Source organism: Equus caballus, chromosome 26, assembly GCF_041296265.1.
Source record: "Equus caballus isolate H_3958 breed thoroughbred chromosome 26, TB-T2T, whole genome shotgun sequence".
NCBI classification, from domain to species: Eukaryota; Metazoa; Chordata; class Mammalia; order Perissodactyla; family Equidae; genus Equus; species Equus caballus.
In genome coordinates, this window is record NC_091709.1 from 34,174,474 (window position 1) to 34,195,682 (window position 21,209).

The 21,209-nt window shown below is 37.0% G+C and overlaps 1 protein-coding gene across 1 annotated transcript; it reads right to left on the reverse strand.

Moving 5' to 3' along the window:
• Positions 1-1,326: 1,326 nt before the first annotated feature.
• On the reverse strand, positions 1,327-4,186 carry CLDN8 (claudin 8). Its single transcript, XM_005606120.4, has one exon. It carries the CDS (start codon positions 3,697-3,699, stop codon positions 3,022-3,024), a length of 678 nt encoding a protein of 225 aa, XP_005606177.1. The 5' UTR covers positions 3,700-4,186; the 3' UTR covers positions 1,327-3,021.
• Positions 4,187-21,209: the final 17,023 nt, after the last annotated feature.

Genomic DNA, 21,209 nt, shown 5'->3' on the forward strand with positions numbered 1-21,209 from the left:
AATTCATGGACTTCTTAGAGGACTGCTGAGGCACAGAAAGCAAAGCTCCAAGTACCTGATAAGTGTGCAGTGAAGGCTACATTTCTCACTCTTGTCTCTTCCTCTTAGACTGCAAATTCCTTAAAAACAAAAAAACTGTCTCATCCATCCCCATGTCCCTAGCACTTGGCATAACGTAGCTTAATAACTGTTTTTGCAGTGCATGAAGGAGTCGTTTTGGATAGAGAATCAGCAGAAGGGGCTCATGGTGATGGCAACATATGGTATAGTATGAAAGAGAAAAAAGACTAGCAGGAAAGTGAAGGCATAAAGCCACCCCTTCTGCCTCCATGGGCTCGTTCCATCCCATCGCATTATTTCCCCATAAAACTACATCATAAAACTACGCTATAAAATGTCCACTTGCACATAATTTGCCTCCAATCAAACCGTTTCCTAATTCCAATGCATCTCTTCCAGGATACTGAAGACCTTTGACATGTGAATCATCCTAGTTTCTGGAGAGTAGCTTTATAACTGTTATTATTCTCGTGATACATTGATGTTACTGGGTGATAAAATTTGCCATGAAGATTTCCCTTCCTGTCAGTTCTCATGTGCTCAGGCATCTGGACTTACCTGATAGGCAGCGAAGCATTCCCACTAGAATTACGGGGAGGGCTTGCATGATGGGCCTAACTTGCATTTTACAAAAAACTAAGATAAGAATATAGAGAAGAGCTGGAGGAGGGACAGCTGCAGGCAGTAACACAGTCTGGAAGGCCTTCAGCCAGGAAAGACAGAGAGAAGGTGAGGATAGTGTGGAAAGTTGGAGAAAGACTTCAGAAGTAGCCAAGAGGTGATGCCATAAGGAAAACCAGCAGTGGTATAATTCTGTTTGAGGGGAAAGAGGAGGGAAATGGTAAATTGAGTCTGGGGCATTCAGGAGAGATTTCGAGGCAAAAAAGAAGTTTGATTACAGACTGGTTTTTAGAAGATTGGGTTTCTTCTCCAAAGTGCTCAGTTTCCCTTTAATTCTGCTCTCATGAGAGTTTTGACCCAAGGGTGTAAAATTGCCTAGGATAAATTAACACTTAGCTATTGGAAAATCACCAATCCCAGAAAAAATACTAAAAGTTTTTCCAACTAACAGTAGTTAAGCATGTCATTTTCACATACAAAGATCAATTTATAAACTAGACACTGCTGAAGAAAATCCACTTTCCCTAAAAAGAAGGAACATAAGCTATGAAGTCGGACACTCCTCTTCGTTTCTCCTGACTCAATTGGGTAATCCATGATGTGTTCTGAGGTCTCCTCATCTGTGAATTGAACTAATCATACCAATCTCATAAAAGATTTAATGATATAATTCATATAAAGCAGTAGAGTTCCCAGCACATAATAGGTACTCCCAAAACGTTAGCCACTATTATTAATTAATACTATTTCTCAGAGGTAGAGACATATTTAGCTATGGAAAGTCTTTACAGAAATGTCTATTACATACATAATATTTACACTATATAGGTTTGTTTGAATCCATAATATTATCTTAATAAATTATAAATATGTGCACCAAATAGCAGCATGCGAATCCAATGATTATAAAGCATGCTGTTGTTAAATGATTTAGAGTATTTTATATTCTCAAAAATTAATGCTGAATCTACCTTTATCTTTAAACTGTGGGCTTGATAATCTTTCTAAAATTGCAGAGCTGAAAATATCAGTTTTTAAAAAGTATTTACAAGATAATAAAACAGAAAAAATGGAGAATAATGAACGAATGTCAAATTAATATAAAAAGGCACAAATTATTATATAAAGAACATACAGCAGATGACACACAGTCATTTAAACCAGAAAAATATAGATACAAACTTGCAAATTGGATTATCGGTTGCATCAAATTTGGGGAAAACAAAAAGATATGGTATTTCTGTACCTTAGTAAAAGCAAACAAAAATGGAACAGGTAAAAAATTTATCTTTGGCAGGACTGAGATGACAATTTTGACTTAGGTACGCACATAGGAGCAGATGGAGTTCACAAAGCACAGTTTTTTTGGTTGTTCTTTGGTAAGCAAATAAAAACCAAGACATATGATTTTTCTGTTCTGTTATTTATGTTGATAAAAGTCCAAAGTCAGTATTCAAATAGTTATTAAAATATTCACATATATATGTATGATTTCTTGTCAAAATGCATCCTTCTCCAACCACAGAAACTTAAGAGGAAAGAAAATTTCCCTTTCCTGAGGTCTTTCATGTTTCTTAGACCGCAGTTTTATCTTTCTTCTTAGTACAGCTCTGGAAAAGCAGTTGGAATGCAAAGCCCCTTGACAAATGTCTGCCTTTTAAAAGATGTTAATTTAATATACAAGAAAAGGAAGGTCTCTGGGGAAAGAGGATAAAGGAGTTAGAATTTCTAACTCTTAGGCTAAAAAATAGGATATCAGAAAGTCAATTAATTTCCTTTACACTGCTGATTAAAGCCTTAATTTTAACCTTCATTATAAATCAAGTGCATTAATCACTAAGCCATTTTTAAACAATTAATATTAACCTTCTTCAATCTTATCCCCAATTCCCCAGGAAAGCAATAGTTGAATTCTATTTATTCAGTTTAATGGATCAGTATTTCATTTAAAATAGAACCACATAAGCCTGTCTCTATTTATGTGAGATACAAACGTCACTCTCATCTACATAAGAAATGCCATGTCATAGAGAAATCACAGTCGTAAAATAATAGTCTTTAACAATGTCATTTTGAAGTAACCGATAAAAAGAAAAGATGCATGAACCATTTCAGAAAACAAATTACTGTACTTCTTAGAATAATCAAAGCAGGCTGTGGAATATCTCATTCTGCTGAAACAGCTTATAGAATCATAAATAGCTCATGCACCGTTCCGGTGATTAATGTTGAGCAGTTAAGAACAGCAAATCAATGTTCCTTTGTGTTCCATTTGTAGAAAATAGTGGACATTTTAGTCACCTGCATGGCTTTGTAGGTAAAGTTAAAAAATATACGCAACTACACATACTGACTTCTGGAGTACACGCTCGGTGACTTCTTCTCCACGTGATAGCTTTTTTGGGTTGTGCGATGGGAAGGTACAGAGTATCTGTAGCTACTGCTCTTTTCATTGCAACAAGAAACACAACAGAAGAGTGCCCCGCCAACAATCAGCATCAGCGCCGTGGTCCAGCCTATATAGAGGGCTTCTCCAAGCTCACGTTTCTGGGCAACTTCCACTATGGGGTTGTAGAAATCTCTGATGATGGAATTGGCAACCCAGCTCACAGGGATGAGCACCATCATGCCTGTGATGATGAAGATGATTCCAGCCGTGAGCAGGATGTAACCCTTCACCTTCTCGTCGTCCCCGGTGCACCTGGTACACTTCATGCCAAGGATGGCCGTCATGAAAGCCAGGAAGGCCAGCACACAAGCAGTACACATGAGTCCCCTGGATGCCTGCAGGTCCGGAGAGAGAGCCAGCAGGGAATCATAGACTTTGCACTGCATTCTGATATTAGCGTGCCTCATGCAACTCATCCACAGCCCTTCCCAGAGGTTTTCAAAAACCACAATGTTGCTTTCAATGAAGGCAGACACTCTCCACTGAGGCATGATGGTGACAGCCACTGTGCCCACCATGCCTACACCACCAAGCACCAGTCCGGCGATTTGCAGGACATAGGTAGCCATTATCCTCCACGATGCGTTTTATCCGGCCGGACTTCCGAGCTGGTAGGGCTGCTCCGAAGTAAGTTCTCTGTGCCCCAGGAGAGAACAGTTTTCCTGTAGTAATGAACTCAGAACCCAGTGATTTTTCAAATAGCTGCTTTCGCTGCTTCTAGCTAGATTAAAGCCAGCGTTGGCTGGCTGAGGTGCCCCCTCTGTTGACTAGGACGGGTAAACTTACAAATCAGGTGCGGCAACTTTCTCAGCCAATAAGAGGGGGATGGTAACTCAGGTGTGTCTAAACCGACAAGATACTTGGAACGGCTGGACCTGCTCATAAACATTCTTTGTACTTCTCAGTTTTCTAAGAGGACAGCAGAACGTTTACCTGCAGGCATAATTATGCATGTTTGCACAATCATTAAGAAGTACACCTATCCCTTCCGACTGGAAAGGTGCATCTGGTATGAGCAATTCTGAAACTCAGTAAGAGCTGCCGTGATCAAGGTGCAAACTAAAATATCTGCCTGAGAAATTTGCTAGGACTGTCAAAATGCCAACGTGAAAGGAGAGTAGGGGATTGGTAAATTGCTCATACCTGAGAAACCACATTCTTTGGGACACATATGATCCAAGTGGTTAACTTACTTTGTGTACAATTTTAAAGCAAGCTCGACTGCACTGAAATCAGGGAACAGATCATGCCAGAGGACAAAGTAAGGCTAAAGTAACTAAATACACAAAGTCGTCCTCCTCCGTGGCACCAAACACCTGTTTTCTTTTGAGCCAGGGAAACTACTTGTTGCTGTTTTTCTGATAATCTTGATTTGTAAGAAAAAAATTTGCAAAATCCGAAAAAGAATCCATGATTTTCTTATATAGCAAGCACTCACAATAGCAATTAAATGATGAAGTGATTTACAGATTGCTGACTTATTCTGTGGCTCTGTCTTTGCTGCTCTGTCTTTCTCTGAATTTCTAGAAGCAACTAGAATTCTACAGATGGTATAAGAGTGATGGGTCTATAGAAATGACTGATATTTCTAAATAAAATATTTACAAGACAAGGTGACTACATTCATTGGACTGAATTATATTAGGTGCTAACTAAATTTGTCTTTAATACCACGTCTGCAAGAAGAGACGGAAGCCCCTATGTGTACTGCAATTTGAACTGTCTCTTCTCAAAATAACGGTACGACAACAGTGGTGCCAAAATAAACATACATGTTGTTTCAGGAAAACAGCAGTCCACTATCAATTTTCTCCTGGAGCGCATCACCTTGAGCGCTCTGTTCTGTCTTTCCAAGCTTCAAGCTGTACTTCAATTTCCTTTCATCTTTACATTGTAAAAATGATCTTTTCTTTACAGTTTTACTTCCTTTCTGCTTCCTTGTACCACCTTAAATCTGAGTATGGGAGAGAGTGCTTCCTGCTCACTTATTAAACTTTGAAATTTTAATGGTCCAAAAAACGTGAGTAGTTCACAGAGATTATGAATATGAAAATGATACATGTTAGGGAGGGGAAGAGGAATATGCCAAAGTAAACTGTCTTCTAAAAAGAAAAAAAAAACAGGAATGTCCATGTTGTTATTATTTTATTAGACCAGATATATCGAAAGTTAGAAAAAATTAAATCTTGATATTTACAGTAATTTCCTCATTTGTTGAACTGTTAAGGGCTAACCTATAGCAAGTCCCTTATGCTGACAGAAAATATCTAGCATTTTCTCCTTCAGGCTTGTGTCAGTAGAGATTTGTGGTGGAGAGGGAAATAGATTAGTCCTGGAAAAAGAATCTGCAATCCACCAAAGGAGAGTTGAAATCAAAATAGCAGATTTTTTTTCTTTATCTTTAGTTGCCAACCTGGCAAAAGGGAATGACTGACGGAATTAGCAAATGGGAAAGAAATGACATCACTGGTTGAGATAATGACAAACTTAAAAAAAAAAATGTATTTGTTGGAAATCAAACGGAAATTTCTTTTCTAAATTTGTGTGTGACGTATTTTTTAGGAGCTCTATGTAAATATTGGTGAATATCCAGATAAAACTGGGGAAACTGGAGACAAGTAGGTATCTATGTTCTCGAAAGCCTTGGCCTTGCTAGGAGCTCCCTCCCAAGTGTGCACTGATGTATCTGTTGGCTTCATGTACCACCAACCATCTCTTTCCTCGAGCACTGAGCTTTACCAGGACGTTATTTCCCCCAAAAACATTTTCCTCATTTCAAAAATATTAGTACTTTACCACTGGAATTGTCCCCACCAAAAGATTAGGATCAGAATGAGAAATCAACCATAGGTTTACATTGGAATAATTACAGACTTAGCTGCCCCTGCAGAAACTAGCCCAGAGCGTCCATTCCGGGTATGATTCTTATCAAACAAGGATCCAGTTAACCCAAGGGCATCCAGGTACGTTTCTTATCACACAGTGATCCATTTAATCCCATGCTATTTTGAAATTAACTGTGCCCTTAAGGTCACTGGAAATGAGAAAGACAGGGAAAAATGGTAATACCAAGTTTACGAGGGCCAGAAAGGCCTACATTCAGAGATTAAAAAGTGAAGTTAACTGTTTACCTACTTTTCTATAATACTCTGTTCCTACTAAGATGATTAACTTGTCTGTAAAATTCAAACAGCAGTAATGTTTAGAGAATTAGCAAATTGACAACATTTTTACTGTTCTTTAATTCAGAACTACAGAGCAACCTACACAGATTATTGTGTAATTTGTACTTGCATTTCTACGGAAGGACCAAAATATTACCAAGAACCCAAGAAAGAAAAAACCATGCTCGTGTTGATCCACTGTGTTTACTCTCTAGAAATCTCCCTTTGTCTACATTATCAGAAGGATGATTTAAACTTGGCAATTAAATTTACTAAATTAAATGCAGTCCTAATAACTACATAACACAGCAAATGCTTTCTCTTTATAACTGAAAACATACAATATCACTGTCACACTGCCTTGGTTTTGTCATCCTTATTCTTACAGCAGTTAATCCTTAACCAACAATGCTTTAGTCTGAGGTTCCTATTCTCATCACTACTTGAAATAATTTTTGCTTCTGCCAATCAAGCAGTTGCCAATTTCTATTGTTTTCGGGATTTGTTTTCGTATTTAATTTTCTTTGTTGTGTTGACAGTTTTCAACCTGTATTTATTTTTAATTATTTTTCACTGTTAATGAACTATACTTGGCTGACTATCTTGTCCTTAAAAAACAAGTGAGCACATCAATAGATCTCTTTGTTTGTTGTTCCCAAAATAACATTGTGCATTGGTACGAGTTCAACTATTATCCTGTTTGTCCTTCACGATGACGAGCTGTTCATGTTCTCTCAAAGTTCTGTACCCATTAGCAATCCTCCATATTCTCCACTTCTCTATAGTTTCTACTCAATTGTTCTGCTTAAAAATGAGCTCCTTCCAATATAGGAATTGTCCAGTGTCTTAGTTAATGCTGCTTTAACAAAGTACAATAGACTGGGTAGCTTAAAAAGCAGAAATTAATTTTTCACAGTCTAGGGGCTGGGAAGTCTGAAATCAGGGCACCAGATGGTGGAGTTGTGGTGAGACCCCTCTTTCTGGTTTGCAGGTGGCCATCTTCTTGCTGTGCCCTCACTTGGCAGAGAGAGAGAGTGAGAGAGCTCTATTCTCTTCCTCTTCTTATAAGGACACTAATCCCACCACAAGAGCTCTACTTTCGTGACCTCATCATGACCTAAGTTTCTCCCAGAAAGCCCCCCTCCAAATACCATCACATTGAGGATTAGAGTTTCAATATATGAATTGGGGGAGGACACAAACGTGCAATCCATAACATCTAGTTACCAACATATCTAAGCAAGTAAATTCATCTATTTCCAAAGGGTCTGTTCTCATTGCCTCAGGAGATCTCTTTTTTCCAGTATCAAAAAAAAAAAAAAAATGCTGACTATAAATAGACAATGGGAATAATGGTTATTGAAATGTTCTTGTCTTTCTTCTACTTTTCATTGTGTTTATTAAAATTCAAATCTGAGGAACCCGGCCCTGTGGCATAGTGGTTAAGGTCAGCATGCTCTGCTTCTGTGGCCCAAGCCCACAGGTTCAGATCCTGGGTGCAGACCTACACCACTCATCAGCCATGCTGTGGCAGTGACCCACATATGAAAAAAGTGGAGGAAGATTGGCAACAGATGTTAGCTCAGGGCTAATCTTCCTCAGCAAAAAATAAATAAGTAAATAAATAAATAAATGAATGAAATTAAAATCTTAGTTGCAGTGAATTCTGATATATTTTAGGAGACAAGTCTGGGTGCTTTTTTGAGTACAGTGTATTTGATATTGCCCATAAAGTCCTGCAAATCCTGTGGGATTCTTTTCTCTGAATTAACCAGTAATTTTTGGACAGAATTTCTGTGGAGAGAATTGACATGACCCACCCTAACTGTAATGATTTGAGAAAATTTTTTAAAGGACCTAGAATTTGCTAGCAATAGTAATAGCTGCTGAGCATTAAATGTTCTCCATGCCTCAGATTCCTTACATGTGCTACACCTTATATTTAAAACATCGCTAGAGGGTAGGGGTTATTAGCTCCTTTTTATAATTGAATAATTTAAAACTCAATAGCAACTATGCTTTTTCTCAGGCCATGCTGCTTTTGCTTGCTGAATGAAAGAAATGGAACCTATATTTGGACCTAAAACTCATGTTCCATCCTGTATTATCTTCTATCTCCCAAAGGAAACCAGAGAAAGCAAACTTCTTACATTGACACATATGGTCAGAGATAATGAAAAAGCAAAATTTGTTCAACAATTTTTTTCATGCTAGCACTTTGTTGAAAATTATTTGTATGGCCAAGCTTTGTTATTTTTTTTTCAAATATCTGATTCATGGAAATTTAAATATATTTCTGTTGATATTCTATTCAGAGAAGTTTCTACCAGGGAGATCATGCCACAATTATCTCTTATTTAGAGTTTCAGAGAGTCCTCTACTCTGAAGTCACCAATGGCACCCCCTTTCTTATCAGTCTCCCATTCTCATCTCCAACTTGATAGTTTCTTAATTACAGACTAGGTCATGATACTTAATGATCTAACCAGCACTGAACACATACTTGGCTAAAATAAGAATTAAACAAATTCAGTGCAATGAAATGAACAGCTTCGTGTATCAGTGCCCTCGGCTTATTATAATACAGGAAAACTTTCTCTTGTGTTTACAGGGCTGTATTATTTATGGATAGAAGTGGCCAACCAAGGTAATATGCTCTAGTTACCTTCGTTAGTCCAGTAGAATTGTTCTTTTCAGTGACTCACTAACAACTTTTCTATCTTTAACCAAAGGCAAAACAGAAAACATTTTTTAAGTTGAATAAAACTGTATTCCACATGGTTATTTTTGGAATTGCTTGAAAAATAAATTTTTAAAAATCTCTTAATTTCATGTAATAATCCTACTGAACAGTAAAGAATGATGTGCACCCTTGAATGAAAACAAAGGATCTGTGACAGAATTCAGATACACATAACACCACTCTTAAGAAAGAACACAAATGTCTGGCCAGGTGGAGACATTAATCAGGACTAGAAATGGTAACATCAGATAATGAATAGGGTCAAAAAAGAGCACTTCTCATAATTTTATTTAGAATCCACAGCAATTCACATCAAGTTTAAGTCAGGTTAATTATGAAGAGGAAGAGAAAAGAAAAAGCACATAGGATATATCTTCATAATGACAACATATGCTTAATATATTTTAAGAAATTTTACTGAATATTATTATGATAATCATGAGAACAATTCAATAATTACTAAGTTATATTAACAATTAAGATTAAGTGATATAAGTAGTTAATTCTATGATTTGATCCTGCCAATCACCTTATAAGAACAGTAACATTATCATATCAATTTTACTAAGGAAACTGAGACTTATGAAGTTTAAATAACTGGCCCAATGCTTCATGACTAACAGGTGGAAGAGCTGATGTAGGAACTCAAGTCTTCAGACATCTGAGGCCATGCTCTGGACCCACTATGACATTATGACATACACCTTACTCCACTTCTTACCCATTCCTTGAATCTTGCCATTCTCTGGAATAATACATGCACACTGCAGGTTTTTAAAAGCATTTTGAGCAGGATGAAGATAAATATGGTGTCTCCATCTCCTACAGCAAAAGCCATTGGTCAATATGAGAAAAATGGAAATTTAGGAGTGAAAAGGTCACACCCATGGAAAACACACACACACACACACACACACACACACACACGTCCTTAGAAGCAAACAATGAACATGGGAACACAAAAGATGACTTTCTTTTGTAAGACTGGAGTTTAACAGGACAGGGAAAAGTAATTAACCGGGCAAATAGAGCTAAGCCACATTACTGATTAATTTACAAAACAATTAACTTTCCACTTAAAATTCAAATTAAGATTCTGTCTGCCTTAGGCAACCAGTGTTAGCAAATTTTAATAGGGTTAGACATTAAGTGCCTTACTTAAAACCAACTTCAGATCACACTGGGTAAGAATATTATTGGAACAAGTAGTGCATGGCATTCGTGGTTTTCAGTTATTAAAAAAAATAAATAAAATATTACAATATATTGCAATGTGCTGGACTTATTAATGTCTTTTCAATAAGAATATGAAGAAAATTAGAAGTTGTACAAATTCTTATCTGAAATATTTATAGAGATATTGTAATTTTTGTAAGATTTTCAAAATGATCTCTCATAAGGTATCTTCTGAACATTTCTAACAGCCCGACAAGTACACTATGTACATAGCACTGTGATAGACTCCAGGGATCAAGAAATGTAAGTCAGTCTCTGCTCTTTATGATTTTATATATGCAGAGTACTGAGGGGCAGTGGGAGAAAGAACTGCTGGGTCAGTTAATCCTGTCACAGCAAACCAAATCATTAAAACTAATATTAATAATGTCTGTCCATGATTGCACAGCTTTAAAAATATCAGACTTATTTGTTCCAGCACGACAAACAAAAGCCCCTCCTTTAGTCCTTTATGTTCATGGGAAAGAGTTGTGAGAACACTTCTAAGTATTGCTTTTGAAAATCTTTTGAAAGAGCAGCTATGTGTTTTTCATTCTTGTGGTGCTATTGCAACACTGCAGACGCTAGTCTCCTCAAGAACGGGAACCTTGTCCTGCTTTACATTCGCAATATTTGCCCAGCGCTCAGACCATAAAAGACACTGGATAATTGTGTGCTGAACTGAGTCAGGGTCTTGAGTTTACTGCTGTCTGGTCAGTAGGTCTTACTTTGGTCACGGTGACACTGCACCAACAATCCAAACCTTTCTTTCTCTTGAAAAAGTACACCATTCACTGCACAGTCAGTGAGAGAACAGCCTATCTTCACCTCGTGAAAAAAACAGCCACAAGGCATTTGAAGCCCTTGAAATTAAAACAAACCACCCATGGAAGCACCTATAAGAGCCTGTAAACCTTCAGAGGCAAGTCACGTGTCCCTGGTAGTTTACACAACTTCCTGGTTCGTTCAACCTGCTGTTTCTTGTTCTCCTCTTTCCTTCTCTCTGACCCTTGTTCCTAACACCTTCTTTAGAATTTCTGCTATGGGGACTCCTGTGTGATTATTGGAGTGGCTTCTGAAAGTCTCTCTCAGACATAGTTTCAGCTAGCCCTCCAGTCTCCCTCACTTGCCAACAACATTGTGTCTTTTTCCTTTGTTCCCATACTGGCTGTTCCCATCCAGGTGGGCCTCCTTCCAGGCCAAGAGCCTGGAACAGTGAAGAATGTCTTTGTGCACGGCAGCAGGATGTAATATTAGACCCAGAACACATCTGAGTGGTCATCTGCACATCTCATTCTATAGACACGGGGACCAAAAGCTCCACGAAGGCAGGAGCCATCTCTCTTCTACCCATCCTTGTATCAGAGTACTTGCAAAGTGCCTGACACAGAGAAGGCACTCAATATTTATTTAATATCCATAGTAGTGCTGAGATCTCTGTGTCTCAGTTCTTGATATCTCCTTAGTGACTCTCGGTAACTAGAACACAGTAGCCAAGAAAACTATCTTTTGCTTATTTACGTATTTGTCTATTTTTTTTATTATTTGTTTTCCCCAATAGAATGTAACTGCTGTGGGCTAAACGACTTTGTCTTGTTCCCTAATGTTTTCTCCAACTTCTAGAATATTACCTTGTTCATAGCATGAGCTCAGGGAATATTTGATAAACAAATGAATAATATAATTTAAGAAAAATCTCTAAGCACACAGAATTTTGTTAATCCCCTGCATGTAAGTTATGTAACTTTTTCAGAGTTTTTCAGGTCAATACCTAAGCAGAGAAGAATCTAAAATAATACTCAGCATTGGCTCTATCGGTCTCTCACTACACATTTAGCTACACCCTCTAAGAGGTAAAAATAATGTCCCAGTGGGCCCAAGTATTTTGCTTTAGCTTTCATCAAGTTTCTTAAGTATTCTCTGAAAATAGACTTCCATTTTCTTATTTGTTTTACCTCCTTTCTTTCTTGACAGTACACACATCCCATTTTTCTACTGCTTACTATTATTAGTCTAATACTCCTCCAATAATCATGGCAAATATTGGTGGACTGGGAGTCTAGACTGCCATTTTTAATTAATATATAATTTTAATATAGTAGAGAAATATAATATAGAGGATTACAATATAGAATTACAATTTTAAGTCAACTATAATTATTCTCTAAATATACTAACAAAAGTAGAAAAATGATACGATATAGAATGTGAGATAATTAATAAAAACTAATACCCTTATAATATATATTTTTTAATTTTGGAAAGAATTTCCATGTATGGTCTATGCATTCTGTCGTTGGAAAAATACTATTTTTTCCCTGCTACTATTTAGGAATTGTTCTGATGTCTTTGGAAACTTTAGTGTTCTTTGCCTATCTTTAAATTTGGATTCCTAAGAGTTAATAATATTACTAGGAAGGGGTTTCATGTAGAAGGAGCATTAAGTTACTGAAATAGCAGTCTCAATTGCATTGGCCTACCTTTATCAATTTGCCTTGTGATTTACTCTGAATTGAGAAAGAACTCCCTCTACAAATGAGTGAACGGTAAGTCCATCAGTGAACTATTATTGGAGATTTATTATTGACTTTCGATGAACAGACTAGCAACTGTAGAACTTGAAACCATCTTTATTTGAAAATAATTAGAAACTTGAGTGGATTACCATTTGCGTGTGTGTGTTTCCCTTACCTTTCAATCAAACTTTGTTTCAAATTTTATGCTATTTTGAACAGCTAGTTTTAGAATTAGCAAAACAGAAAAATGCTTATTTAACTATGCTTTTGGTATCTCCAATTGTGGATAGTGGCTCTCTCAGAGATAGTAACTCAGATGTGTATATGTTTATGGGTGGGGTCGTAAAGGAATGACTTTCAGATTCTGTTTTGTAGACTCTATGTTGGTTGAATTCTGTACATTCTATGTCCATATAATACAGAAAAACAAAGTACATTTTTGCGTGTAACATCTATCTAAATGCAAATATGGTTCTTACCATTCACTTGAGATTCAGATGCTATTTAAATAACATTTATTGATAGTCTAACACATGCAAGAAACATTGCATATACTATTGTAATTGAATTAGGCTATTCCTTAATTTGGAGATAGAAAATCCCCTTTACACAGATTCTGACATTAAAAAAAAAAGGGTCCCTGATGGTGTGCAAGTTTCATGAAAGCAGGAACATTCTCTTTACAGAGCAATTTACAGCTGACTCTCTGAAATCGCAGTGAATAGACTAGGAAAATAAGGTAGCAGCATATCTGTATTTTGACACTCCCAAGCTCTGCTTTCATAGACTATTGTCTAATTTTACATCTTTCTCCTCTACATATTTGTTATGTTCTATGGCCACACTCTATCATCCTTGACTCTAGGCTTGAAATCCCGGTTACAGTGAGCCCTTTGTGTCAGGTACTGAACGTTACAGATAATGTAAAATCAACCAACAAATGTCAATTCTGGAAAAACCTCTCAAGTCTATTGTCCATCTAAACAGAAAATTTCCTGTCATAAACAGTCCCAGTAATTAAAAGCTTGACTCAAATGTCATTTTAAGGCTTTTATTTGTTTATTCCTTCATTAATTCATTAAATTTTTATTACCCAATGACTACAGGACAGACATTGTGCTACGTCCTGAAGACTAAACCATGAAGAAGTCACAATCCCTGCCTCGAGGAGCTTGTGGACTAATTAGGGGAGAACAGTTGCTGCAGGCATGACTTCCTTTCAGAACCACCCTTTCAGTTGATTGTAAAATCATAGGATTTATGGCATGGTGTCCCAAATGCAAATGCCTGCAGGGACCAGGGAGGGAACAGAAAAGAATGAAGCAAGATAGGTGAGGACAGTGCATCCTCCACTAATAAAGCAAAAGCTACCCAAATCCAGCTGATGTTTGCCACATGGGCGCACACCTGGCGTTACTAGAGCTTTCCAACCTTAGCAAGAAGTCAGAAATCTGCGTTTTTAAAGGGAATTCTCCAATTTTTAGCATTACCAACAGTGTGGTTGCAGAACAAAATATGTGGGACAAATTTAGTTCAAGGTTTGCCAGCTTCTAACCACTTGTCAAGACCCAGTGACCTCCAGGTACAAACTGCCTAGAAGAAAGCTTCTTCCTTGAGTGATCACTGAACCCATCCATCCATGTTTCAGTTTCTCCGGCAAGACTAGGAGAGCACAACTCGCTTGCTGCCTCCTTGGAATGTCAAAAGAATTAATGACCCTGTGAGGGAACTAGATCTCCTTGGATAAAGAAACTGTACAAGTAAACATTGCGATCGCTAATATTATGTTTCACCCTGAAGATTTGCACTAATTGTCCCAACCTATGGCAACCCAGTTCTGCATGTTGCACAAACATAGTAGAGAAGAACGTCATTAGAGCCATTTAATATCAACTTCTGGATTTTTCCCTTAAATAACACCCTTGCACATTGTTGACTATGTATATTATTTGTACACTATCTAGAGCAGTTTGAAAGCCTACCAAATCTGCTTTCTAAAACAGTCTTGATTGTAAAAGGTAGCCTTAATAATTTGTGAGCTGCTCATGTTTTTTCCCATGTGATGAAGTTGTGGGGACTTAAATTCCTGTTAAAACATTAGAAAAGGAGACTGACTGGTACACGCTCCAATTCTCTTATGGAGCACTGCATACCAAACTTTTCCACTCCCAAAAAGGGCACTGGTTTGCCTGGTGGAAAAAGAACAGCGGTTGACAACCCCTCTGCTGATCTTTCCACTGCTTCATGATCCCTAAAACAAGGAAGTGGATACAGCAAAGCTGACTTCTGTAGATTCTTTTCCCTAACTCAAATTCTGTTTTGTTAATATTGTTGGTCAGTCAAAACCTATGTTTACCTGTGTGAATGCATTGTGTGCTTTCTCTTGCTCCCCTGTTTGTCCTGGTGCTTAGGTTGAAACAGAGGCCAATGTCATGTGTTGGTTAGGTTGGCAGCTTAAGATATGCTGTTACTCAGCTTCATCTTCATTGTGCTCCTTTGAGTACTGCAGAGCTGATCACGACAGAGATAAATTCCTAAGAGACCCAGACTGCCCAATGTTGAACAGAAAAAATAAGCATCTGTTGGATAAATAATGCAATCCAGTAAGATTCATTATCCAGTGAGTTTTTAAAAGTGTTCTCTGAAACATTATGTGTGAGGGCAATAAATTAATCTAGATCTCCTTTCTCCCAAGAAATGTTGATGGACAGGTTTGGGGTTAAACCTGGCTAACCACATAGCTAGCTCCAAAGGTTGCTGGAGCCTCTGCCCTGATTGTAAACAACTTTGTCCATCATCCAAGTCGTACCATAAGTGTAAATAGTAGATATTAACTCTTGGGTCAGACAAACACAGGCTTCTTAAGTATTTCAATTCGGAACACTATGTAGCATTGCTCTCCAATATATAGTATCAACTCAAGAAATAAAGACTCTTCCCTAAGTGCAAGAAGTGTCAAATATTGGAAGATGTTGGCCCTGTAAGGAACATATATACTATACGGTTACTTCCACCTTACGATAACATAATGTTGGTAGTAATCACCCATTTAAAAAAAAGTGCTTTGCTAGAGACCAAAAAAAAAAAGATTCATAAGCTCTTCTAGTGGAGTTTGTCATATGGCTCAAGATATGAAATATCCAGTATTGGAAATGATTTAAGAACTATTTTTAAACATTGCCATCAATGTGCAAACATTAAGATAATTCAAAATTCACATGGCAAATTTGCAGCAGAGCTAATACAAAGAAATTTCTTCTGTTTTCTCCTACCATAAAATTGTACAAGATGATAAGATTGCTGTATACAATATCCGGCTTAAGATCTGACGTAATTCAAATAGAATTATGATCACAGGACTGATTTATTTCACAGTGGCCATACAGTCATGATAACCATCAAAGCGACAACATGGACTCACAGATAAAAGAGTACATTGGAATTAAAAAGGCCAAGTTTCAAATATTCACTCTTGAGTTTCTTAGCAGTGTTGGAAAAGTAATGCAGGCTTACGTTTTTATTCCCAAAACACAGACCCAACATGTTTTGAGGTAATTTGTTATAAGTTCATTTAAGTACCTGGTATACTATCATTATTCTTAACAAAAAAGATACAGGAGGATTATTAAAGAGCATCACTTAATTAATATTCGAATTTCTGTCTCCTCTATAAAATTGAGCCTTGGATAACATCTTGATTTGTATCCAATGATGTGAGTGTAGAATTTATTAGTCTTAGCTCTAGAGAAAAAGCTGCTGCCTACTGAAAAATTATGGTCTCTTCTTGGAGCTCAAGGACATTTCAAGAAGAAAGTCTACTGCTATTGTGGCCATTAATAGTTTTAAATGATATGAAATGAAAATTGAGGCTACCACGGTCTCTCTCTGGTACTTAAACAAATAAACAAAGAAATGGTCATATGTAAATGAGGTTAAATAGGAAAGGTACTTTGTGTATAGAGAGTGAACCATAGAGTTGGGAGAGGTAAGGGGTATAGGGAATCAGCGCCTGCAGAACTGACTATTGAAACTTATAATTTTCCAGGTGCTTTAAAAGGATTATAGCATTAATCCTTGTGACATCCTCCCAAGACAGATATTGCTGTATCCACTTTCCAGTTTAAGGAACAGGGGCCCACGGAGATTAAGAATAACATATTTCAGAGTTGGGACACCGAATTGAGTCTTTTTCATCCAAAGTCCGTAAATGCTTCCTACTTCAGTGTGCTCAGTGTTCGGCCCTAGTTCATTATAAAAAAGCAACCTGAGTAAAATATTTCCTTAAAAGAATATAACACATTCAACTCACTGTGTCTTATACAAAGAATGAAATAATTAAAATTATTTTCAATAAATATTAAAAAATCTCTGAAACATATTTGAGTTTTAGACTATGGTTAGATTTGGGGGAAAAAAAGAAAAAAAGTCTGTTGGTGGAGTAAAACATAAAAAAGATGCAAACATTGAAAGAAATGAGGAGAAAATGGGAGACTGTGAGAACAGAGGTCATAAAAATAGAGATAGAAAAGGAAAGAAAAGGACAAGGAGACATACACAGACCTGAAGAAGGCAGGTATGGAGTTCACACAACACCTTCCACCCCTTTTCTGGCATGTTTTCCTGTACTAAGGAGGTTGGAGAGTGAAAAATTGTATTTTACACACTGTTTTTCAGGTTATTCTGGACATAAGTTTCAAAAATTAGATGAACTTGCATGAAAGTTGCTTGGGCCCTGAGTTACATACGAAGAGAGTCAGTGGTTGCAGCATATACATTTTACTGGCCTTAGCAATGACAGAGGACACATGTTTCTGGAGACAGCAACTGTGGAGGTGACTAGCTAACACAGAATGAAGCTTCTAGATACTTTAAGTTTCACATCGTGGCAGAAGTGGCACCTTTCTTGGTGGCTCAGATTTGCTTAGTGGTTTTGAGGATCATTCCTCATTCTTTCCAATAATTCTATGAGCTTTCTAACTATCTCTTTGGAAGTACTCCTCTTTAGACTCTAACTAGAGTGGGTTTGTGGGTCTCAGTCATGAATTGTTGGATACCAGTATTTGGACATTACAGAAAGAGAGAGTTGGGTTGGGTGGGATCAAAAGGAAAGACATTCCACAATTTTCAGTATTAGTGTTGTTGAACAGGGCTGTGAACTTGTTTTCCACTCAGTTTTGGAATGTTGACTAATTAATCTCTGTTCACAGGAGTTCTTTAGTCTTTAAAGTTTTAGTGGGTCTGCTTTGAACATGATAATGTTCATATCCTATTAGTGGACAAATTCACTTGGATCTATCAATGAAATACATATCTTAGTCAAATAAAATCAAGTCAGCGTGCCAAAAGGTTCCTGATTCATGGTGAATATTTAAACACTGGTAATAGCTTCTTTTGTTTTGTTTTGTTTTCAAAGATTATTACAAAATCAATTGTTGGTTTTACTAGGAGTAGAATATCAGAAAGGAACATGGTTGAGAATAACATGCCAATTTGAATGCACCGTTAGTTAAAATGTGTAGGAAAAAGCCAAGTTTAGTCAGGGGAAGAAACAATGAGTTTATGTCAGCTGCTTGAGGTGTAGGGAAGAAGAATGACTTTTCCCAATATGCTGAGAAATAGAAATACGTAAGAAGAAACAGACTCATTCATGAATGACTGGATAAAATGAATGCAACATGCGTTATATATATTAAGGTAAACAGAGTATTTACTACAGAGTCATGAAAAGAAAAAACATACAAAGAAAGCTGAGAAATGCAGTGAGGTTAAGGGCTGAGCAGGGTCGCTCGTTCCAAGTGAGACAGAAAAAGAGGATTCTGATGAAATTCTCTTAAAGAAGCTCAAGTGTCTCAGGTTAAAGTCAGTAAGCTCTTCTCTAAGGCATTGTGCCTTAAAAAATAGTATTTTTCATGTCCCAAATCACAAGTTTCTTAGAGCAAGTAGGAACTTTAGGTGCTCAGTCACTTCCTGGAAGGGAATCAAAGTAAATCTCAAATGGAAAAATCAAGATCACATTGAAGCCAGCCTAGTCCCTTTGCATTCTATAACTGTGCTAACGGCTTCTGATGTGGGAGAAGATTTACCTCTGGGAACATTAAGAAATAGCAAATAGAGAAAAAGCAAGATTCCATCCTTGGAATATTACAGAGGCTCCCTGGAAAAGTCAATAGGCCTGGAAAGTAGATTAATATGCCGTAGAATTTGGCTTTATGGCTTTTATGGTGTGTGAATATCTTTAATTGGAGGGAGAGACTGCTGGAAGTGGGGATGGTGAGGAATAAGGAAAGGAACATGATGTTTGCAAAAAGACACACCTCTCAATTTAGGACCCCTCATGACATTTCCCTTGGCTGTTTTCTTGGGCACAATCTTAAATATTAATGCTACACTTGTGGAAGCCAAACAATAGTACAGAAGGTTTGAGTTAACACTAAATTCAACTCACTTTTCCCAAAAAAGATACTTAGCAATGTGATGTTTAAATTGTCATCACTCTGTACAAACAGGAAGATGATGTTGATCTCACTTCCAAGCAGGAAGGAGAATTTTTCCAGTAAAGAGACTTTAACCATCTCAGCCACTTTCTTCCTAATGGGGAAATGAACATCGATTCCTGCAGAGAATGTTTAAACAGTAGGTCCAGATGAGAATGTCAAGTAGCAATCCATGGACAAGGTGAGAGTTTTTCAGAGATATTAGAAAGGAGAATCATTTTCTATTTTCCATCTCCCAGTTAATAAAGATTTAAGCAAATATATAAGCCGTGACCAAAATTTAGCAATAGGTATCCTGAGGATGGTGTCAGAAACCCCTAAGTGATTACGTGAACTGAGAACAATGTGAGATTCAGCTTAGGGAACGTTTGCTTAATTACGCCTTCTATGAACTCTCACCAGTTCCTTAGAGAGGAGGAAGTGAAGAATAATTCCATGTTCCTCTAGGCATCCTTTATAGAGCTATATTTTATGTAAATATGTAAACTCTATAAAGGTTTTATTGCAGACAGGAATACAGTAAACTCCCATTTGACTGGGTAGGCAGTAGAGTTGAGACTCTCTGCCTTCATGGTCCTGAACTTTGCCCATAACTTTGCTCCAAGTAAAATCTTGTGTGTTGATTTATCTCCATTTGCTTTCCAGAAAGTGAATTTGCGTCCTAAAATACTGTGAATATTGACTGGAAATGCACAATTTTTTAGTTCCATCACTCTATCCTAAACACTATATTTCTATATCTTATTAAATATGATGGCTCCATTCCATCCCTGGAATCCCACTCTTTTTTTGATTATTAGAACAGCATTTAATTAACTTTATGAAGAAGAGTATTTTTTTAATTTAGTCTTCCGGAAAAAAGTTATTTGTTACTTAAGAACAGATGGCATTTTATTATTACTACTATTACTACTGTTGATTGTCAACAGCTACTGTTTATTAGGAACTTATTTTGTTTTGGTCACTATAGGGCATTATGTACATTATCCTAGCCGATCAGCTGCCTCCAGATGGTAAGTATTTTTTTATTATTATCTGCATTTTCATATGAGGAAACTGAAGCAACTTGCTTAAGGGTGCACAGCTTGTAAGTGGTGCACATGGCTTTAAATCCAGTAAATCACCCCTTTCACAGCCTACTTTGTTCTTCCAGAGGTAGCAGTAACTTACAAGTAATTCAGAGGCATTATTGTTTAATCGGTGGGTAATACCCTGAACCACTCTTTCCCATCTCAACACATAGATATGTAGACGTCATTTCACATACATATAGTTTAGACTTCTTAAAAAGGAGCATAATTATCCCATTTCATCCTCAAAATATCTATTAAGGTAGATACGGTAAATTTTATCATTTAAAATTTATGAATGGGGGAAATTCAAATTTATTATGTAAGTTACCTAAAATAGCTCCCAGCTGTTAAAGTCTTATTAAAGTCTTCCAACTTTAGATCTATTTTTTCCCACCTCCAAGTTTCACCCAAGATGTAGTCTGCCAAATTATGCCCACTTGCTTCAACTGCAAAGTGCTAACCTCATGAGATGTTTTTAAATGATGAAACATTTTAAAACAATTAGCTAGTATTTTTAAATTAGTGAGCAGTAACCACCTGCAGAAAGGAATTTGAGGCATTTGTCTTAAACGCAGAAATGATCAGGTCATTTGCCATTAGTTTGGTCCCTGTGATGATAGGGGTATTTAAAAAACAGAATGTTTCAAATGTTTATTCAATTCATAGAGAAGATTGATTTGGCCACATTCCATCACATTTGTCAGGAGAGATTATGACCTGAACTTTGCAAATCAGGGTCATTGATGAAAGGGGGAAGTAGTCGATATGAAAAATATCCTTCATATTTATGCCGTCAAACATCAAAAGCTCATGCTCTTACTTCTCAAAATGAGTTTACACATATGGCTGGAAGTACACAGTGGTATACTGGGGG

What these genes read in the sequence shown, in the direction of transcription:
- CLDN8 (XM_005606120.4), bottom strand. Translation starts at nt 3,699, where the DNA reads ATGGCTACCTATGTCCTGCAAATCGCCGGACTGGTGCTTGGTGGTGTA.